This window comes from Pristiophorus japonicus, chromosome 21 (genome assembly GCF_044704955.1).
Source record: "Pristiophorus japonicus isolate sPriJap1 chromosome 21, sPriJap1.hap1, whole genome shotgun sequence".
Lineage (NCBI taxonomy): Eukaryota > Metazoa > Chordata > Chondrichthyes > Pristiophoridae > Pristiophorus > Pristiophorus japonicus.
In genome coordinates, this window is record NC_091997.1 from 2,639,576 (window position 1) to 2,656,346 (window position 16,771).

Below are 16,771 nucleotides of genomic sequence, written 5' to 3' on the forward strand. Positions count from 1 at the left end.
ACGCCCATGTACGCTGGGAATCTGGAGATGAAGCTTCTTCTTCTGATGGAGAGGCCCACTCAGGACATTAACCAGTCTTTCTCTTTCTGAAGCTGATTGACCTGTTTTTGCAGCATTATCTGCTTTTAACATTTGCATTTCAATGTTGACAGGTTAACTTTTTATTTCTATGTTCAGCTACATCGGCAGAAACGTCTGAGAAAATATTTCAGGAGATCTGAAGAACAAGGTAAAAATATCTACCAGGGTACAGCAGTCCTTGAAAAATAGCTTCAATACTCCAAATATCGATTTCAACTCATTTAAAAACAAACCAGGAAACATTATCTGTTATTACTGCACCCAGAGGAATGATTGATACTTGGGAACCTTTAAAATTAGATGGCTGAAGGTGAACATACTCATACTGCATGGTGTAACGTAGAACTCTTCCCCTCCATCATGATGGCTGTGTGGTGATGGTGTCGAGTGTTGTGGAACTCCCTTCCTCACCCCTTCCCCAATAACTCACCGACGTGTCACTCGACCATTCAGGATTGGAAAGGTCCCAGGTTCGATCCCTCATTAGTTAGCCAGACTCGGGAGGGGTAAAAGAATAAGTGCAACCTGATTTCCCTCGTCTGGATCATGTTGGACAGAGGGGAAAAACTGACCTTACATCCTGGTCCAACCTCCTGATTGCCGGGAGTACGTAGACACTCATTCCAGGCTCATCCATGGAGAATGGCCTCTTGGATACAGTATTGGAGGGCTGACACTTTCCTGTGGTACCCGGCAGGAATTCAGGACAGGTGAAAAAAAGAGAAGGCTTGGGGTAAACTACCAAAACTTCAAGATATTGATGGAGGAGAATAGTAACTGACTGAGCAGTTGTAGGGTGACCAGTGTCAATTATCTCTCGAACTCCCTCTGTGCAACAACAACTCTCCGTGCTGCTCGCAATGTGGCAAACCACCTCCAGTAACTCTTACTGCTGGTAATTTATTGGGTGGCCAAGGATGACATGGTTCAACTTGCCGCCTGGACCTACAACTGGTGAATGGGGATCAGCTACCCAATATAGAAGAGTCATTTCCAGCAACTATAATGGGAGGAAAATCAAGGTGGTGATGGGTTAGCGATCCGCTCCACTCCAACAGTTAAATGTCCAAGGTGAAATTACCTTAGAAGATCATAAGAATTAGGAACAGGAGTAGGCCATCTAGCCCCTCGAGCCTGCTCCGCCATTCAACAAGATCATGGCTGATCTGGCCGTGGACTCAGATGGTGTTTTTATCTGGCTTTGTTTAAGAACATGATTTCCAGCCCTCCTCCTCAGTCTGTTGCGGTAGATACAAACCTCTAATCTAGAGACTATACGAGAATCATAGATTGATACAGTACAGGAGGCTATTTGGCCCATTGTGAAAGAGCTATCAATTAATCCCACTCCCCTGCCCTTTCCTCATAGCTCTGAAAATTTCCCCCCTTCAAGTATTTCTCCAATTCTGAATGTTACTATGACTCTGCTTCCACCACACTTTCAGGCAGTGCATTCCAGATCGTAATAACTCGCTGTGTAAAAACATTCTCCTCATCACACCTCTGGTTCTTTTGCCTATCACCTTAAATCTGTCTCCTCTGGTTACTGGCCCATCTGTCACTCGAAACAGTTTCTCTTTATTTCCCCTAACAATAGCCTTCATGATTTTGAACCCCTCTATCAAATCTCCCCTTAACCTTCTCTGCTCCCAGCTTCTCCACATAACTGGAGTCCTGCAGCCCTAGTACCATTCTGGTAAATCTCCTCCTCACCCTCTCCAAGGCCTTGACATCCTTCCTAAAGTGTGGTGCCCAGAATTGACCATGATACTCCAGCGGGGGCTAACCTGGGTTTTATAAATATTAGCAGAACTTCCTTGCTTTTGTGCTCTGTGGTCCTATTTATGAAGCCAAGGATCCCGTGTGCCTTTTTAACAGACTTGTCAACTTGTCCTGCCACCTTCAAAGACTTGTGTACATATACCCTCAGGTTCCTCGGTTCCTGCACCCCCTTTAAAATTATACCATTTTGTTTATATTGCCTCTCCTCATTCTTCCTACCAAAATGAATCGCTTCACACTTCTCTGTGTTAAATTTCTTCTGCCATGTGTCTGCCCATTTCACCAGTGTGTCGATGTCCTCCTGAAGTCTGTTACTACCCTCCTCACATTTCTGAGTTTTGTGCCATCTGCAGACTTTGAAATGATGTCCTGTATACCCAAGTTCAGAACATTATTATTGATCAAAAACAGCTGTTTCCCTCCAGTCTGAAAAACAACCGTTCACCATCACTCTCTGCTTTCAGCCCCTTAGCTAATTTCATATCCACACAGCCACTGTCCATTTAATCCCATGGACTTCAACTTGGCTAACTAATCCATTATGTGGTATTTTGTCAAACGTCTTATAAAAATCCATATACACAACATCAAGCGAATTATAAGAAATAGGAGCAGGAGTAGGCCACCTGGCCCCTTGAGTCTGCTCCGCCATTTAATAAGATCATGGCTGATCTGATCATGGAATCAGCTCCACTTCCTTGCCTGCTCCCCATAACCTTTTATTCCCTTATCGCTCAAAAATCTGTCTATCTCCGCCTTAAATATATTCAATATCTTCATCAACTATTGAAAATCAGGATCCATTTTCAGAATCCCCCTGTTTATGTTAAGTGTCAGCTGTGGCTCAGTGGGTAGCACCCTCACCTCTGAGTCAGAAGATTGTGGGTTCGAGAGACTCCAGAAACTTGAGCACAAAAATCCAGGCTGGCACTCCAGGGCAGTGCTGAGGGAGTGCTGCACTGTCGGAGGTGCCGTCTTTCGGATGAGAAGTTAAACCGAAGTCTGCTCTCTCAGGTGGATGTAAAAGATCCCATGGCACGATTTTGAAGACGAGCAGGGGAGTTATCTCAGGTGTCCTGGCCAATATTAACCCCTCAATCAACGTCACTAAAACAGATTATCTGGTCATTATCCCATTGCTGCTTGCTGTGCATAAAATGGCTGCCGCATTCCCTACATTACAACAGTCACTTCAAAAAGTACTTAATTGGCTGTAAGGTGTTTTGGGACGTCCAGTCATCGTGAAAGGCGCTATAGAAATGCAAGTCTTTCTTTCTTTATACAAATAAATATTAGCCATTAATAATCCATGCTGTTGCGATTCCTGTCCCCACCAACACTTTAACCTTCCAGGACTTTGCAACACTTTTGCCGAAAAATGGTGGCAGATAAATGCAAACTCCACACTCAGTGCTTCATAGACCAGTCTGTTTCTCTGTATGGGAGAAAATGTAAAAATACAATCCTAACACATCATGCTGGTGTGATTTTGCCGCTCTGCTGTTCCACTCGCACTGATGTGTAATGTCCAGGCTGAGCTTCAACAGAAAGAACCTAAAACAATTTAATGTTCATTCTGCACTGGTTAAAGCTTGGGTTTGAAAATACAGATTAACATACATTGTGCAAATATTGATCAACATACCATCACAATATTTTTCTTTAAATTTACTGCAAAAGCTAATAAAAAATAAATATGAATAATCCTACTTACTCAGTAGAAAGTATGTCTTCAAGTTCAGGCTGGCTTCCAAGACAGTTCTGTTGAAGGATCCTGATGAAGACGCTAACCACTCTTTCTCTTTCAGATTCCCATTCCCCTGCTGTGCTTCTCCAGCATTGTGATTTTATTCCCAAGACTTACACTTGATCACTCTTTATTCAGGGCTCAAGAAAAGCGACTCCCACCCTAATGACCCGTAGTACCATAACAAACATAGGCCGATGTATCCTGGTACAACCAATCGCCCGCCTGGTTTACTTGTTGTGGTGGGTGTTCATCAGCTCCTACAATCTAGAAAGATGACCAACCTCTAAAAAAGAGATGGGCGACATCTAAACACAATATTGTAGACATGAGTTGGATTCCTCAAAAAACACTGAACCAAATCAACAGAACTTAGCCAACCCATAAGCGAGCAAAGAGAATTGTGAGATCAGACGGGTTTTGTCCATCAACTCTCCAACAAAGCTACCTCTTTGAGGTACTGCATGGTCTTTTACATACTTCTCCACTTAGAATCAGGGGGTTGTGCGGCTCATTGGCACAGCACTCAGTGTCCTCACAGTAGGCTGTGCGTCCGTGCCCACAGCTCCCCCAATTCGGAGTTCCAGAACAGGTGCTTAATACAGGGTCCTGACTGACCTAACGAATTGATGGATGTCTGGGAGCTGTGTGCCCAGCTGTGCAATTGATCAGACAGGACTGCGTGTGGGGAGGGAGAAATATGAAGAGGACAGAATTTTGTTTTAAAACTGAGGCAACATTTTAAAAAGAGCAAGTGTACTTCCTGTGGGTTGATCACAGGCCTGAAGCTCAGGCCCATTCCTGTTTATGGCTCGCTTGGTCTTCGTACCCCAACATTTCACTGCTCCAAGCCCTTACTACTGGGACGAGGGAAAATATTTTAATTTTATTAAAATATAGAAAATTAAAAATGGCTGCCTTATGTACTTTTGTAGAGATCTGATTGGTCCACAGTGTCATCTGATTAACCTAGACCAATCAGCAACTTAAAGGATCGCGACAGAATTATACACAATGATGTTCACAGACACAGATTTTTAAGAACATGGATGGAACTACAAACAAGGGTTAAGATCAGTCAAGGCAATAGTGGGAGGAACTCCTGATGAAAAAGTATTATTTTCTCAGTTTTCTTCTAAAGGGACTGCTCTTGCTGGAGTACAGTTCTATATTTCGTCAACAGGCCCCACTCCCTCAGTACCTCACCCAAGTGGTTACTCAGTGAGTGTTGGGAGGCAAATCAGCCATGGAGTTGATCACCGCCAAGCGCAACCCTGGTTTGACTCAATGCAATTTCTGATGAGGATCATTGGCTGGGAGTGCAAGCACACTTTTCCCACCTGCTAATCCAGGGAGGAGCAAGGGGAATTGTTGCCCTGGCTGAAGTCAGCCAATTCAGCACAAGCGAGGGATTAAAAGCCCACCTTCTGGTCTTAATGGCTCAGTACCACCCCACGCAGCCCACGTACTCGCTGAGCTACCAGAGGAGTTACTCCACTTTGTTCTAAAATCTAAAGTGGTGCTGACTTTACTGGGGCTGATTCTGTGACGGGTTGTCCTGGTGAGGAGCAGAGCTCGCAGGGAACAGAGGTCGTGAACTCGCCGGCCCGAACCTGCGCTTTCTGTGTCACTACTCACCGGAGGCTGATCCCAGAACCAGCCTTATTATCCGAACCGGCTTACAAGCCTTGATGACCTGAAGTAGAAAAGTAACGGCCCAGAATTTGCAGCCAGCGGTGAAGCAAAGACATTCGCCACTGACCCCGAAGAAAGCTGCCCAGAGAGATCTCACCATCTCCGTTAGTAAGAAGTTTACCTTTTTCGATGTTCAATTGATTTCAGTGCAGAATAATGGGGAATCCCTAGTGTGATGCTGCTGTGATGTCAACAAGCTGTTTAAGCAGCCAATTACATTGCAGAATTCTCACAGACAGGGAAGCACGACAGAAGAAGCTGCTCTTATCCCAACTTTAAAAAAAATGTTACGAGAGCTAAACAAAGGGGCCAAGTTTCCACAGGAGTTGCTCCTATTTTTTTGGAGCAACTAGTTTTTTTGGAGTATCTTAAAATGAGCAATTCTCCACATTTAGTTTGCTCCAGTTTCAGTGAGTTAGTTCAGTTTCTTTTTAGTTCAGTTTTTTTTTCCAAAAGGGGGCGTTACCAGCCACTTACGCCTGTTTTGGTCATTTAAGCAAGTTTAGACAGCCAATAGTTACTCCAAACTAACTTAGGACAGCATATGTGTCCACTTTTGTACGCTCAGAAAAACCTTGCAGACAATTTAGAAATCAGGCGCAGGTAGCCAGAGATGGGGGGGGGAGGGAAGTTAAGAGGATTTTCCAAAGCAGTAAACACCTTCACAACAACATTAAAGAAGCATAAGTACATTTAAAGCACCAAGCACTAAACAAAGCACAAAAATAAGTTTCAATAACAAATAAAAAATACAAGGAAAGCACCAAGACTTACAACGCACTAAACAAAGCACAAAAAGTAATAAGCAATTAATTAACAAATAAAAAATAGAAGGAACCCTGCAGCTAAAGCACCAAGACCAAAGTAATAGTTAATCAATCAATCAATAACAAATAAAAAATAGAAGTCCTACCTTTATGTGAAGGGAAGGCAGCGGGCCGCTGATGAGGGAGAGGGGAGGAGGGGAGAGGAAGGAGGGGGATGAGGAGAGGAGGAGGGGGGGAGGGGAGGAGGAAGGGGGAGGAGGAGAAGGGGCGGGAGGAGGAGAAGGGGAGGGAGGAGGGAGAAGGGGGGATGAGGAGGAGGGGGGAGGAGGAGAGGGGAGAGGAGAGGAATAGGGAGGAGGAGGAGGGGGGAGGGGGGAGGGGGGGAAAGAGAGAGAAGGGGGGAGAGGAGGGGCGAGAGGACAACGTTAAACAGACGAGCCTGCCCGGGTCCCATCCTACTCACGTCTTGCCCCCAATCTCTTTGCTTTACTGCTAACCCTGCCCCCGAACATCTCTGAGACAGTCCCAAGGAACACTCGATGGTCTCAGCCATCTTCCTTCTTGATGGTCACTTTTGCCAGCTCCTTCTTCCTTTCTTGTTTGGCTTTCTGTTCCCGGGATCTCCTGTCTCCGATGACGGACATTGCCGTCTGTTCCCTCGCAGGTCACGGTGGGGAGCCCATTTGGCCAGGGCTAGGGGCGGCGTGCTTCGGGCCCCTCCCACACAGCCTGCGGCACACGCACACAGAATCTGGGGGCCAGGAGCTACTGCACGTGTGCGCACACTCTAGCGCGCATGTGCAGAGGTCCTGGTACTGTTCTCAGCGCCAGGACCTGGCTCCACCCCCGCTGGTGCTGCTGCACTCCGCCGAGGCCTGATGAGCGTGGAGAATAATACAGTAAGGATTACGCGCGCTTTTTGTTCCAGAAAGTCAGCGGACCTCACGGAGGTGCACTGATCTAAGGGTCGGTGGAAACTTGGCCCCAAAGATTGGGGTTCTCACATTGGAGAAAAAGTAGAACCTGAAATATCAGGAACAAACTTTACATTTTTAGAAAAAGTTTCTTCAAAATAGTAATTTTTAACATAATGAAGAAATTTGACACTCCATAACATTAAAATTGAGTTTTTAAGGGCCATAACTTTTGTTCAGCGGTCAATATGGTGTTTAACACATATTCCAACAAGGCCTAACATTTAATGGGGTATTTAACAGCAATATTACTGCGGAAAAGCCTAAGTTTTTGTCAATTTCACTGATTGACGGCTATGGAGAGGGGGCCACAACACAGCCAGTGCCGGAGCAGCAAACGACCAACCGCAACTTCAGGATTTCCGCGATTGGGCGCAGCTCTACATCCCGGAGTTGCGGTCAGTTTCAAAAGGGTGATAATGGCGAATGCTGTTAGTCCGCCGTTATTACACACCGCAAGTTGCGGCCCAATGTGCTATTCCAGGAGAACAGCAATTACTATTTCGGAAAAGAAGACTATACATAATTGTAGAATAAATATAACTTTATTCTTTTGCCAGTAGACTTCATGAAAAGTTTAACAGTAACATCTGCACAGAGAAAGCCTTGTTATAGGAAGTCTTACTGTACAGTCTGACCTGGTACACTAACACATCCATGAACAGAACAGGAACTCGCCATTTAACAGTGGAGGTGTCAGGTTAATGATTCAACTAAATGTGTAACTGTACCTTTTAATTTGATAAAACCACAGGTGGCTGTTTTACAATAGATAAAAATTGTGTAAAATATGACACTGAATTGGGCCTCATTGCCACTTACAAACAGAGACAGAGATGTGCTGTCACTGGGCTGGGAGGAAGGTGGAGGCGGGCGGGGCGTGCTGGGAGGAGTTCAGTCACAAAATAGAGCAATAAGATACATCCGTGACTAAGGGGAAAATACACTGCAGCCAGGGAGGGAAAATTTTCATCACCACCTATAACTTACAACGACCTAAACATTTGTGCCCCATCAGTTCTAAGTCACAACCAGGAATACATGTCTTTCTCCTCTTGCGCATTTCAAGACACTACTGGGAAATATACCACCTTTCCACTGTGCCAGTTTCGAGTAGTTTCAGGTTTTCAGCCAGTCATGCCATGCACTGAGAATTAATGTGTAATGATAACAGTGACCAGCGAGTGGCGCCATTTGCTCACGCTTGCTGTAGCTTTGTGTTAACGCAGCATTTCTGACCATGGGCAAATGAGACTTGGGTTGACACCGCGTCACTCAAATTGACAGCTAAAATTCAAATAAATAGTATATATATATATATAAAAAAAATTAATACTGGAGCAGAAAATTCTCCTTTAAAACGAAAACTGGAGCCACGTTGAGGGGGAGAATTTGCTCAAAGCTAAAACCTGCGCACAAAGACCTTTAATCTGATAAAGCATCATCCCTGCACCCCCCAAACCTAGCTTCACAGAACTGGGAGCAAGAAAGTTGAATGGCTGGTGCTAGCTCTGTTTCTGTTGTGTTCTCGAAGAGATTATACAACAGATGTCAATTGTAGAATTGGTATCCAATTCTAGGCAATTTTATGATGTTTCACTGGGAAAGCCCAAATGAGATTGTCCAATCTTCCAGCTGTAATCTATCAAGTGTAAATCTGGCTGCACCATGTGTGACATTCTTTTATTGAACGATATGAATCTCTTTGAAGCCTATGAACAGCAGGGGGTCGTATCTCAACAGTGATGTGCTGGCATTCACCGACACACGGCCAAGGTATGGATCAGGCGGGATTTCAGGACAGGCGGGTCTTTTTAGCTCCCCCAAAACCCAGCGCGGAGGGTTCAGGATTTCTGGCCATTGTACTGATGTTGGATTCCCAAGTACCTTGCTGCTCCTCATGAGGTGTGCGGCGAGCGGGCCGGAAAGTGGAGTCGAGGCCAAGATCAGATCAGCCATGATCTTAGTGAACGGCGGAGCAGGCTTGAGGGGCCAAAAGGCCTACTCCTGCTCCTAGTTCTTATGAGTTACTTGCACGCACCGATCCCCTTGTTTCTTGTTGGCTGGTGGCTGCGAGTCCCTATTGGGCCCATGGGAATGGAGGCCTGCGAATTCTGCTGCCTCTGACTGCAACTCTCAGAAACCCTACACCTCCCCCCCCTACACACACAAAAATCTGGATCTGGGACACAGGTGAAGGAGCACGTTTTCCCCTTTTCGAGTGTTGAATGCTAGTGGTGAGGGGCGTCCATGTTAAGCTATCCAGAGAGAAATCAGTACGAGGGGGTATCTGCCCAGCCAAACAGATCTCAGGGCATCCCGTCAAGGCAGCCTTGTTTGTGAAAGGCACCCCTTCCGGCCTGGTGTCAAGCAAGCATCCCCTGGTCAAGAAAATGTGTGTGTCTGGCAGATGCAGCTTTGTTCTTCCACTTAAAGCACAAAATTCATTTATCAAATAAAAAAATATGCCCCGACTGAATCTCATCCCAGACTGACAGTGAGTGATTCCCAGCAGTCCTCAAGATACCTTTTAACCTTCACAACTGAGCAGAGAACCTTGCTTCCTTATCCTCCTAGTTTTTCGTCTTGTCAAAGTGATTTACGTTCAGTCAACAACTGAAGAAATGCTATCATCTGAGACCTCAACATCCACAGCATAAAAGACCCTGATCGTCTCTGTGCCGTGAGATCTCGAACCGGCGAGTGGATTTCTAATTTTGACGCAGGGTTGAAGGTCAAAATAATCCCCTCAAAGCTGATGTTATAAAACCCATCAATAACCCCCCTCCCATCGCTGGGTCTACTGTTTTTTGCGGATAACCCAGATCGATTGAAAATGGTTTCAGTTTTTTTGTCCTTTTTTTCCAGTTTTACATTGTTCAAATACTTGACTGAATTGTTGCGATAATTTGAGAGGTGTCAGTTTTCCATCACTTTAATTCATACAGTGTCAGCCAGACGTGAGGTTTGGGGAATGGCGTCAAAAGGCCTGAATGGTTATGTTACTAGTTTGAGAACTGAATTCAGTTTGGGGGAAAAAAAAATCTGGAAATAAAACGGTGATGCCAGTAAAAGTGACCATGAAGCTGTCAGATTGTCGTAAAAACCCAACTGGTTCACTCATGTCCTTTAGGGAAGGAAATCTGTTGCCCTTAACCGGTCTGGCCTATTTGTGACTCCAGTCCAACGCCAGCATGGTGGACTCCTAACTGCCCTCAGCAAACCACTTAGTTGCATCGAACTGCAGGAAGAAGGTAGCCCTCCAACACCTTCTCAGGGCAATTAGGGACGGCCAATAAATGCCAGCCTTGCTAGTGATGACCAGGTCTGTGCCTTCTTGGAAGAGCGGTGCACCTGACCTCGGTCGAGATTCGCAGGTTGGCGAGAGAGGTAGAGAGCAGACAAACAGTGAGCTTTGAAGGAGTGGTGTTCCGCCCCAGCCCGTGGCAGTGCACCTGTAACCAGTATTGCCCGTTTCACTCGGTGCGTACGGCTTCAAACTCGACAGTCTCAAATATCAAAAAATTCCAATAAAGCGTAACTGTAACAAGATCACCGAGAGTCAAACAAGGCGCGGTCGAACGGTGATCGATCATCCCTGCGAACGACCAATCAGAGCACCCTGAGCACTGTGCAGAGCTTGGTTCACAGTACACGGTGGTCAGATTCTGAGAAGCTCAGCACTCCTTTCTGCCAATGACACCACTGGATGTGACTGAACCTCCCGGGCAAACTGTAGTCAAATTAATCCACTCATAACTTCTCAGGTTGGTATACAAGCTTATTTGGACCAGTGAGGACTAAAATTTCCCCCATCATTTCCCCACCCCCCCCCCCGACCGATATATTTCTTGAAAGACAATTTAATGACAGTTCGAGTTGGCACACAATCTCAGCATCCAGTCCATGAAAGCCCAAGGGTCCGGGGATCCTGCTCAGTCAGCAGGCCTGAACTGTAAATGTTGCTTTACCCAGCGCACCATCCAGTCCAAAAAATCTTCAGTCATGGCGAGGGCCGTGAAGCGTGGTCTTGATGTGCGACTGTGCGCGCATGTGCATTCACGACTCCCTTGCCGTGCAGGGGCTAGGCCGGGATATTTGAGACCTACACAGTACTTCAGAACCGTGCTTGCTCTCAGAATAAATGTGCTTAAAATGAACATCCAATCAACAAAGGCATAAAAGAAAGGATTGAAAACCTCTTGTGAGTACATTAAACAGAACAGCATATTTACAGACATCCCTAGTGTAACCTAGTTACCTTCACTATCTTCCAGCTTGTATGCAACTCATTTCAAAAATGTAATGACACCATCATCTCTTTTTTTTCTTCCTGCTCTGGTAAATCCAATTTAAACAGTTCAACAAAAATAATCAATGTTTCATTCATATAAACTTTTCTTTGTTCAAATTCCTTGTTTTTGGATACTACTGGATTTTGCGCTGGTGATCCAGTCTATCAGCTAGTATTATATGAGATTATGAAAGATAAACAAAAGGAGAGGAAAAATATTCCAAAAAAAATAACACAAAGGGTCTTCATAGTTCTCTCCTAGCGTTAAATCAAAGCGTGTTCTAAAACCAGAAGCTGAAGGCTTGCAAAGGGGAGCGGAGTCTGATTGGAGAATGGTTGATTCCTATTTCGGAGGAGAGGGCGGGTGTGTGTGTGTGTGTGTGTGTGTGTGTGTGTGTGTGTGTGTGTGTGTGGTTCGTATCTGCCGCTCAGCACAGCCCTGAAGTGTCCATCTCGGTTAAGCACTTTTGAAAGAACTTCGAGTGTGGCTAAACACAGTGCGTAAGTTCCAACTCGGTCCCAATCGCCTTCCGCAAGCTGCAGAATACGTGGCAAACAATACTGTGGCTCTCCCGCGAACACTTCATCTTTTACAACACGTCAAACGTCCATGTGAGCGAGAGTCCGACTCACTTGCTCCTTTCTCCTTTCCCCGCGGAGCTACGGTGACTGGGTGTTGGGACTGCTGCTGGCGGAGCTTGGTGACATGCTTGGGCTGCTGCACGGGCGGGCAGCGCTGCTTTTGCTGCAAGGCGAGGAGGAAGGATCGATGCCGTCCGAGTTCTCCAGCATTTCCTGAATGAGTGGCGGCATGGACCCGGGGATCTCCATTTTGAGGGTGATAACCCGCTCAGCTCCTGGGAACAGACGCAGAAACACGGCCGTGAGGCTCAAGACACAGACAAAAGAGTGTGCAATCACGTTGGAGCAATTCATTAGCAAATATCTAACCCGGTCGAGGGACTCCAGCAATACAGCTCATACACAATGGACAGGATTCTAAACGAGGCACTTGTAATTGAAATGTAAGTGTTCTTTGTCCTCCCTCTGTCATGTTTCCTTCCATCTTGAAATCATTGCAATTAATAATAATTAAGTAGTCTTTATAGCTTCTTTTTTCTCTTTCCCATCCCCCCAGCATAAAATAACGGAATGTTTTCTGCTTTATTAACTGCTCAAACATCGGTGGCCGAGCTTTCAGCTGCCTGGGCCCTAAGCTCTGGAACTCCCTCCCTAAACCTCTCCACCTCTCTTTCCTTCTTTAAGACGCTCCTTAAAACCGACCTCTTTGACCAAGCTTTTGGTCACCTGCCGTAATTTCTTCTTACGTGGCTCGGTGTCAAATTTATTTGTTTTGTCTCAAAACACACCTGAGCAGTGCGTGGGGACATTTTACTCCGTAAAAGGCGCTATATAAATACAAGTTATTATTGTTGGTGTTGTTGTTTAAAGGTGCTGTATAAATGCGAGTTGGTGTTGATGGGCCGGAATGGATGTTTCGTTATGTCCATACATTATGTGAGAGAAATGGAGGATAGAGTTTTTGGGTGTGAGTTGGGCTGTGCATCATTAGCAACCTGACAGTGCACTGACCCCGTTTGATTTTGCGGGTCTAGATTCATTTACATAGTCTGGGCGTAATCCCATCCCAATATGTGGCCTGGCATTGGGAGCTCACAGGTGGGGAGCGGGGAGGGGGGGCAATGTGTGAGGAGCCCTTAAGGATGCTTTACATGGATGAGAGGTAAATGCAGCCATTTAAAGCTATGAAGGTATGTGATCTAGGGGGTGGGGTAAAACATTGTGAGCCCTTACAAAGGCTGCAAGTAATAGTAATGTATAGTCCGGCCTTTGTCAAGCAATGTTTGGTAAAAAAGGACTAAATCTGTATCCAAATGATGGAGTGATGCACCATCCCTGACAAATGGGGAGAATGAGGTGCTTGCAAGATGGATGGCTCTGGTTGCCACACACAGGACAGATCTGCAGCTGAGCTGGAAGAAGGGGAAGGAAGCGGAACTAAGGATGCAGCAGAGAATCACTGCCACTGGCAGCTCCAGCCCTGGGGCATGTTAGCTGCAGGTGTCCTTGCAGTAGTCCACACCGGGCTCTAACTACAACAGTGCAGCGCACCTCAGTACTGCCCCTCCGACAGTGCAGCGCCCCCCCTCAGGCACTGTGCAACTAGCCCAGTGTGGTCATTGTCAAGTGCCATTACAGGAAGGTGGGAAAGGATTGGCTGATGGGTGCAGTCTGCCTCTGGTGCTGCCTGACCTGCAGAGCACTTTCCCTTCTCTTTATCCTCCAAAAAAAAACAGGAGGATTTCCATTGAGGAAACCCAATGTCCCAACACCATGGATGCAGCAAACACATTGGCATTGCCAGAACACTCGGGACAAAGCTTCCTGACCAATTAAATAGAATTAGGAAAGAAACCCAAAAAAGAAAAATGATGAAAAAAGGTTCAGGAATACAACAACAACTGGCACTTATATAGCGCCTTTAAGGTAGAGAAATGTCCCCAGAATAATGCGACAAAATGGAGACCAAGGTAACAAAGGAGATACTGGGAGGAGTAACCTTTAGCAAGTGCTATTTTAATGCTGAAGGATCCCCTTAATACAAGATGATTGGAAAATCTAGGCTGATGTCTCTTGGACCCATCTATACTGTCTGCTCCAGTCACTTTCCCTGGTAACCTATTTCACAGATTTATTACCCTTTATGTAAAAAAGAAGTTCCGTCAACTTCACTGTTCACTCATAGCTTCCCACTTTTGAACTGTGTTCCCTACTATTTGAACCCTTCACTAAACAATGAATAATTTGCCTGGATCAACTTTGTTAACACCTGTTCATAATCTTAAAAACGTCAATAATGACCTCACCTCAAAAGCCCCTGTAAATGAAAGCCTAGTTCTTTTTTCCGAAATCCCCCCCGCCGATGTGTGAAGATTTTTAGAATTGAGAACGAATGATAGTGTGAGGAAAAAAACGGATCACAGGACATCACTGGAATATATTAGGAATTTAAATGATTTCATCCAATTCTCAACGTTTGAATTATTACTAATATCTGATGTAATAAACAGAGCAGGTGATGCGAAGCAGTGACTCCTGAGTTAATGGGCCAGCCAAGTCGTGTGACATGATTTTCAACATGTCACATACCCATCATCTTTAATAACACTGCTTTAAACTGGCTTGCAACTTGGTGCATTAGCAAAATGTCTGAGTATCTTTGGGCTATTAACTGGCAAAAAACAATGACGCTTCAACAAAAATAGATTCTTCTGTCAGAAAATATGTTTAAAATGTTTTACTTCTCATTGTTTATCAAATAGTTGACTATCTGTCTTTTGTAATTAAAGGATTCACTACAAAATCTCTTTAACCCTCAATTTGTCTATAATCAAGGATTGAACACAGGAGATCACATTCACATTGGTGCCACACCTCTTATATTGGGCTATCACTAGGTTAATTCTTTGAACTTCACAGTTGGCAACCTCTAAAGCACTCTTGAAGGATTCACTAAGGTTCGCACTGGGAAAAGCTGCTTTCTTACCAGGTGAATTTATTCAACTGAACCATTGGGAAGTTTTAAGCTAAATTTCTGAAAGGCCATTTGAACATTAAAATCGAAATCAAGTGTGTTTTTTAAGATACAGATCAACCATTATCTCATTGAATGGCGGTACAGGCTCGAGGGAATGAATGGCCTCCTCCCGTTCCTATGTTTCAGAAATTAAGGTCAATTAAAATGAGACGGCTAGCCTCTGCAGCCCAGTGTGAATTCCAGCCCTATTGGTACAAGGTCACAGCTCCTTTCTGCGTACTGCTTTTATTTTTCGGTGATCACCACGCTCACCTTTGGCACTGATGCTGCGCAGATCTGTGATCTTCATCAGCATTTTTGGGAACATGTGTGGTTTGTTCGGCCGCCTCTTCCTCACGTAGATCTTCAGAGCTTCCAATAATGGCTCCTGAAGCTTGTCCACTTTCTCCGGCTCCTCCAGGTCCTGCCGGTCTACAAAACAAAATCATTATTATTATTAGAGAGCTTTTATCTTTCGCTTCCATCCTCATATTCCTCAACTCGCTCAGCCAGCCTCTTGCCGTCAGTTACATCAGTAAGTTTAATGGAGACAGAATGTCTGGGAGTCACGACAATGTTGTACTTCCTGTATCCTAACTCGCACCAAGTCCTGTTCACCCATCACCCCTGTGCTCGCTGACATTGGCTCCCGGTCCAGCAACGCCTCAATTAAAAACAAATGTCATCCTTGTTTTCAAATCCCTCCATGGCCTCGCCCTTCGCTATCTCTGTAACTTTCTCCAGCCCCACAACTCTCTGAGATCTCTGCTCCTCCAATTCTGGCCTCTTCTGCATCCATGATTTTCTTCGCAACATAATTGATGGCCATGCCTTCACCTGCCTAGGCCCTAAACTCTGGTATTCTCTCCCTAAACCTCTCTACTTCGCTCTCCTCCTTTAAGATGCTCCTTAAAAGCTGCCTCCCACCTGCCCTAATATCTCATTAAGTGGTTCGGTGTCAAATTCTGTTTGATAATCGGTCCTGTGAAGTGCCCTGGGACATTTTACTACATTAAAGGCACTATCTAAATGCAAGATGCTATTGTGCAGCTGACACAGAGTGACAGTAAGGCTAATTATAATGTTATGCTGCATGTTTATTAATACCATTTTTATATTGTTGCGAAATTGCGACTTATGCTGGGACACAATTCATGGGCACTGGGTGCTGAGTGTTGCCTTACCCAGGTGGCCATTCTGCATAAGCCCGGACAGTCAGTGTCAAATCACTATTTTGGTCTGTATAGAAACATAGAAAATAGGTGCAGAAGTAGGCCATTCAGCCCTTCGAGCCTGCACCGCCATTCAACAAGATCATGGCTGATCACCCACCACAGCACCTCCTCCCCACGCCCCCTCCACACCCCCCGACCCCCCCAAACGCAAGGACCACATCCAACTCCCTCCCGAACATATGCAATGAACTGGCATCAACAACTCTCCGCGGCAGGGAACCCCACAGGCCAACAACTCCCCGAGTGAAGAAGTCTATCCCCATCCCAGCCCCAAACAGCCCACCCCCCATCCCAAGAGCATGCCACCCCCCGGCTCCAGACCCACCCAACACCGGGAACACTCCCCCGGCACCCAACCCGCCCCGTCCCGTCAGAATCCTTCCCAAATGCCGAACACCCCCGGATGTCGAGCCCCCAGCCCCGGCCACCCCGGAGCCAGGCCCCAGCGACGCCAACCACACCACATCCACCAACCGCCATCTGCGCAGTCAACCCGTCCACCCCACTCTGAACACTCCCCGCACCGAGGCACAGAGCCCCCAGGCCCGCCCCTCCAACACACTTCGCCCCCCCACCCCCCCGCCAGACCTTCGCTGCA

The 16,771-nt window shown here is 45.9% G+C and overlaps 1 protein-coding gene across 20 annotated transcripts in view; it reads right to left on the reverse strand.

Moving 5' to 3' along the window:
- Positions 1-11,696: 11,696 nt before the first annotated feature.
- raraa (retinoic acid receptor, alpha a) overlaps positions 11,697-16,771 on the reverse strand; it is a 634,542-nt gene continuing 629,467 nt past the window's right edge. For all 20 annotated transcript variants that reach the window (XM_070864263.1, XM_070864259.1, XM_070864257.1 and 17 more), the window contains 2 exons: positions 15,212-15,370; positions 11,697-12,197 (listed from right to left, as the gene is read on the reverse strand). In XM_070864263.1, the coding sequence (XP_070720364.1) occupies positions 12,001-12,197; positions 15,212-15,370 (356 nt within the window). In that variant the 3' untranslated portion in view covers positions 11,697-12,000. The remainder of the gene's footprint in view (positions 12,198-15,211; positions 15,371-16,771) is intronic.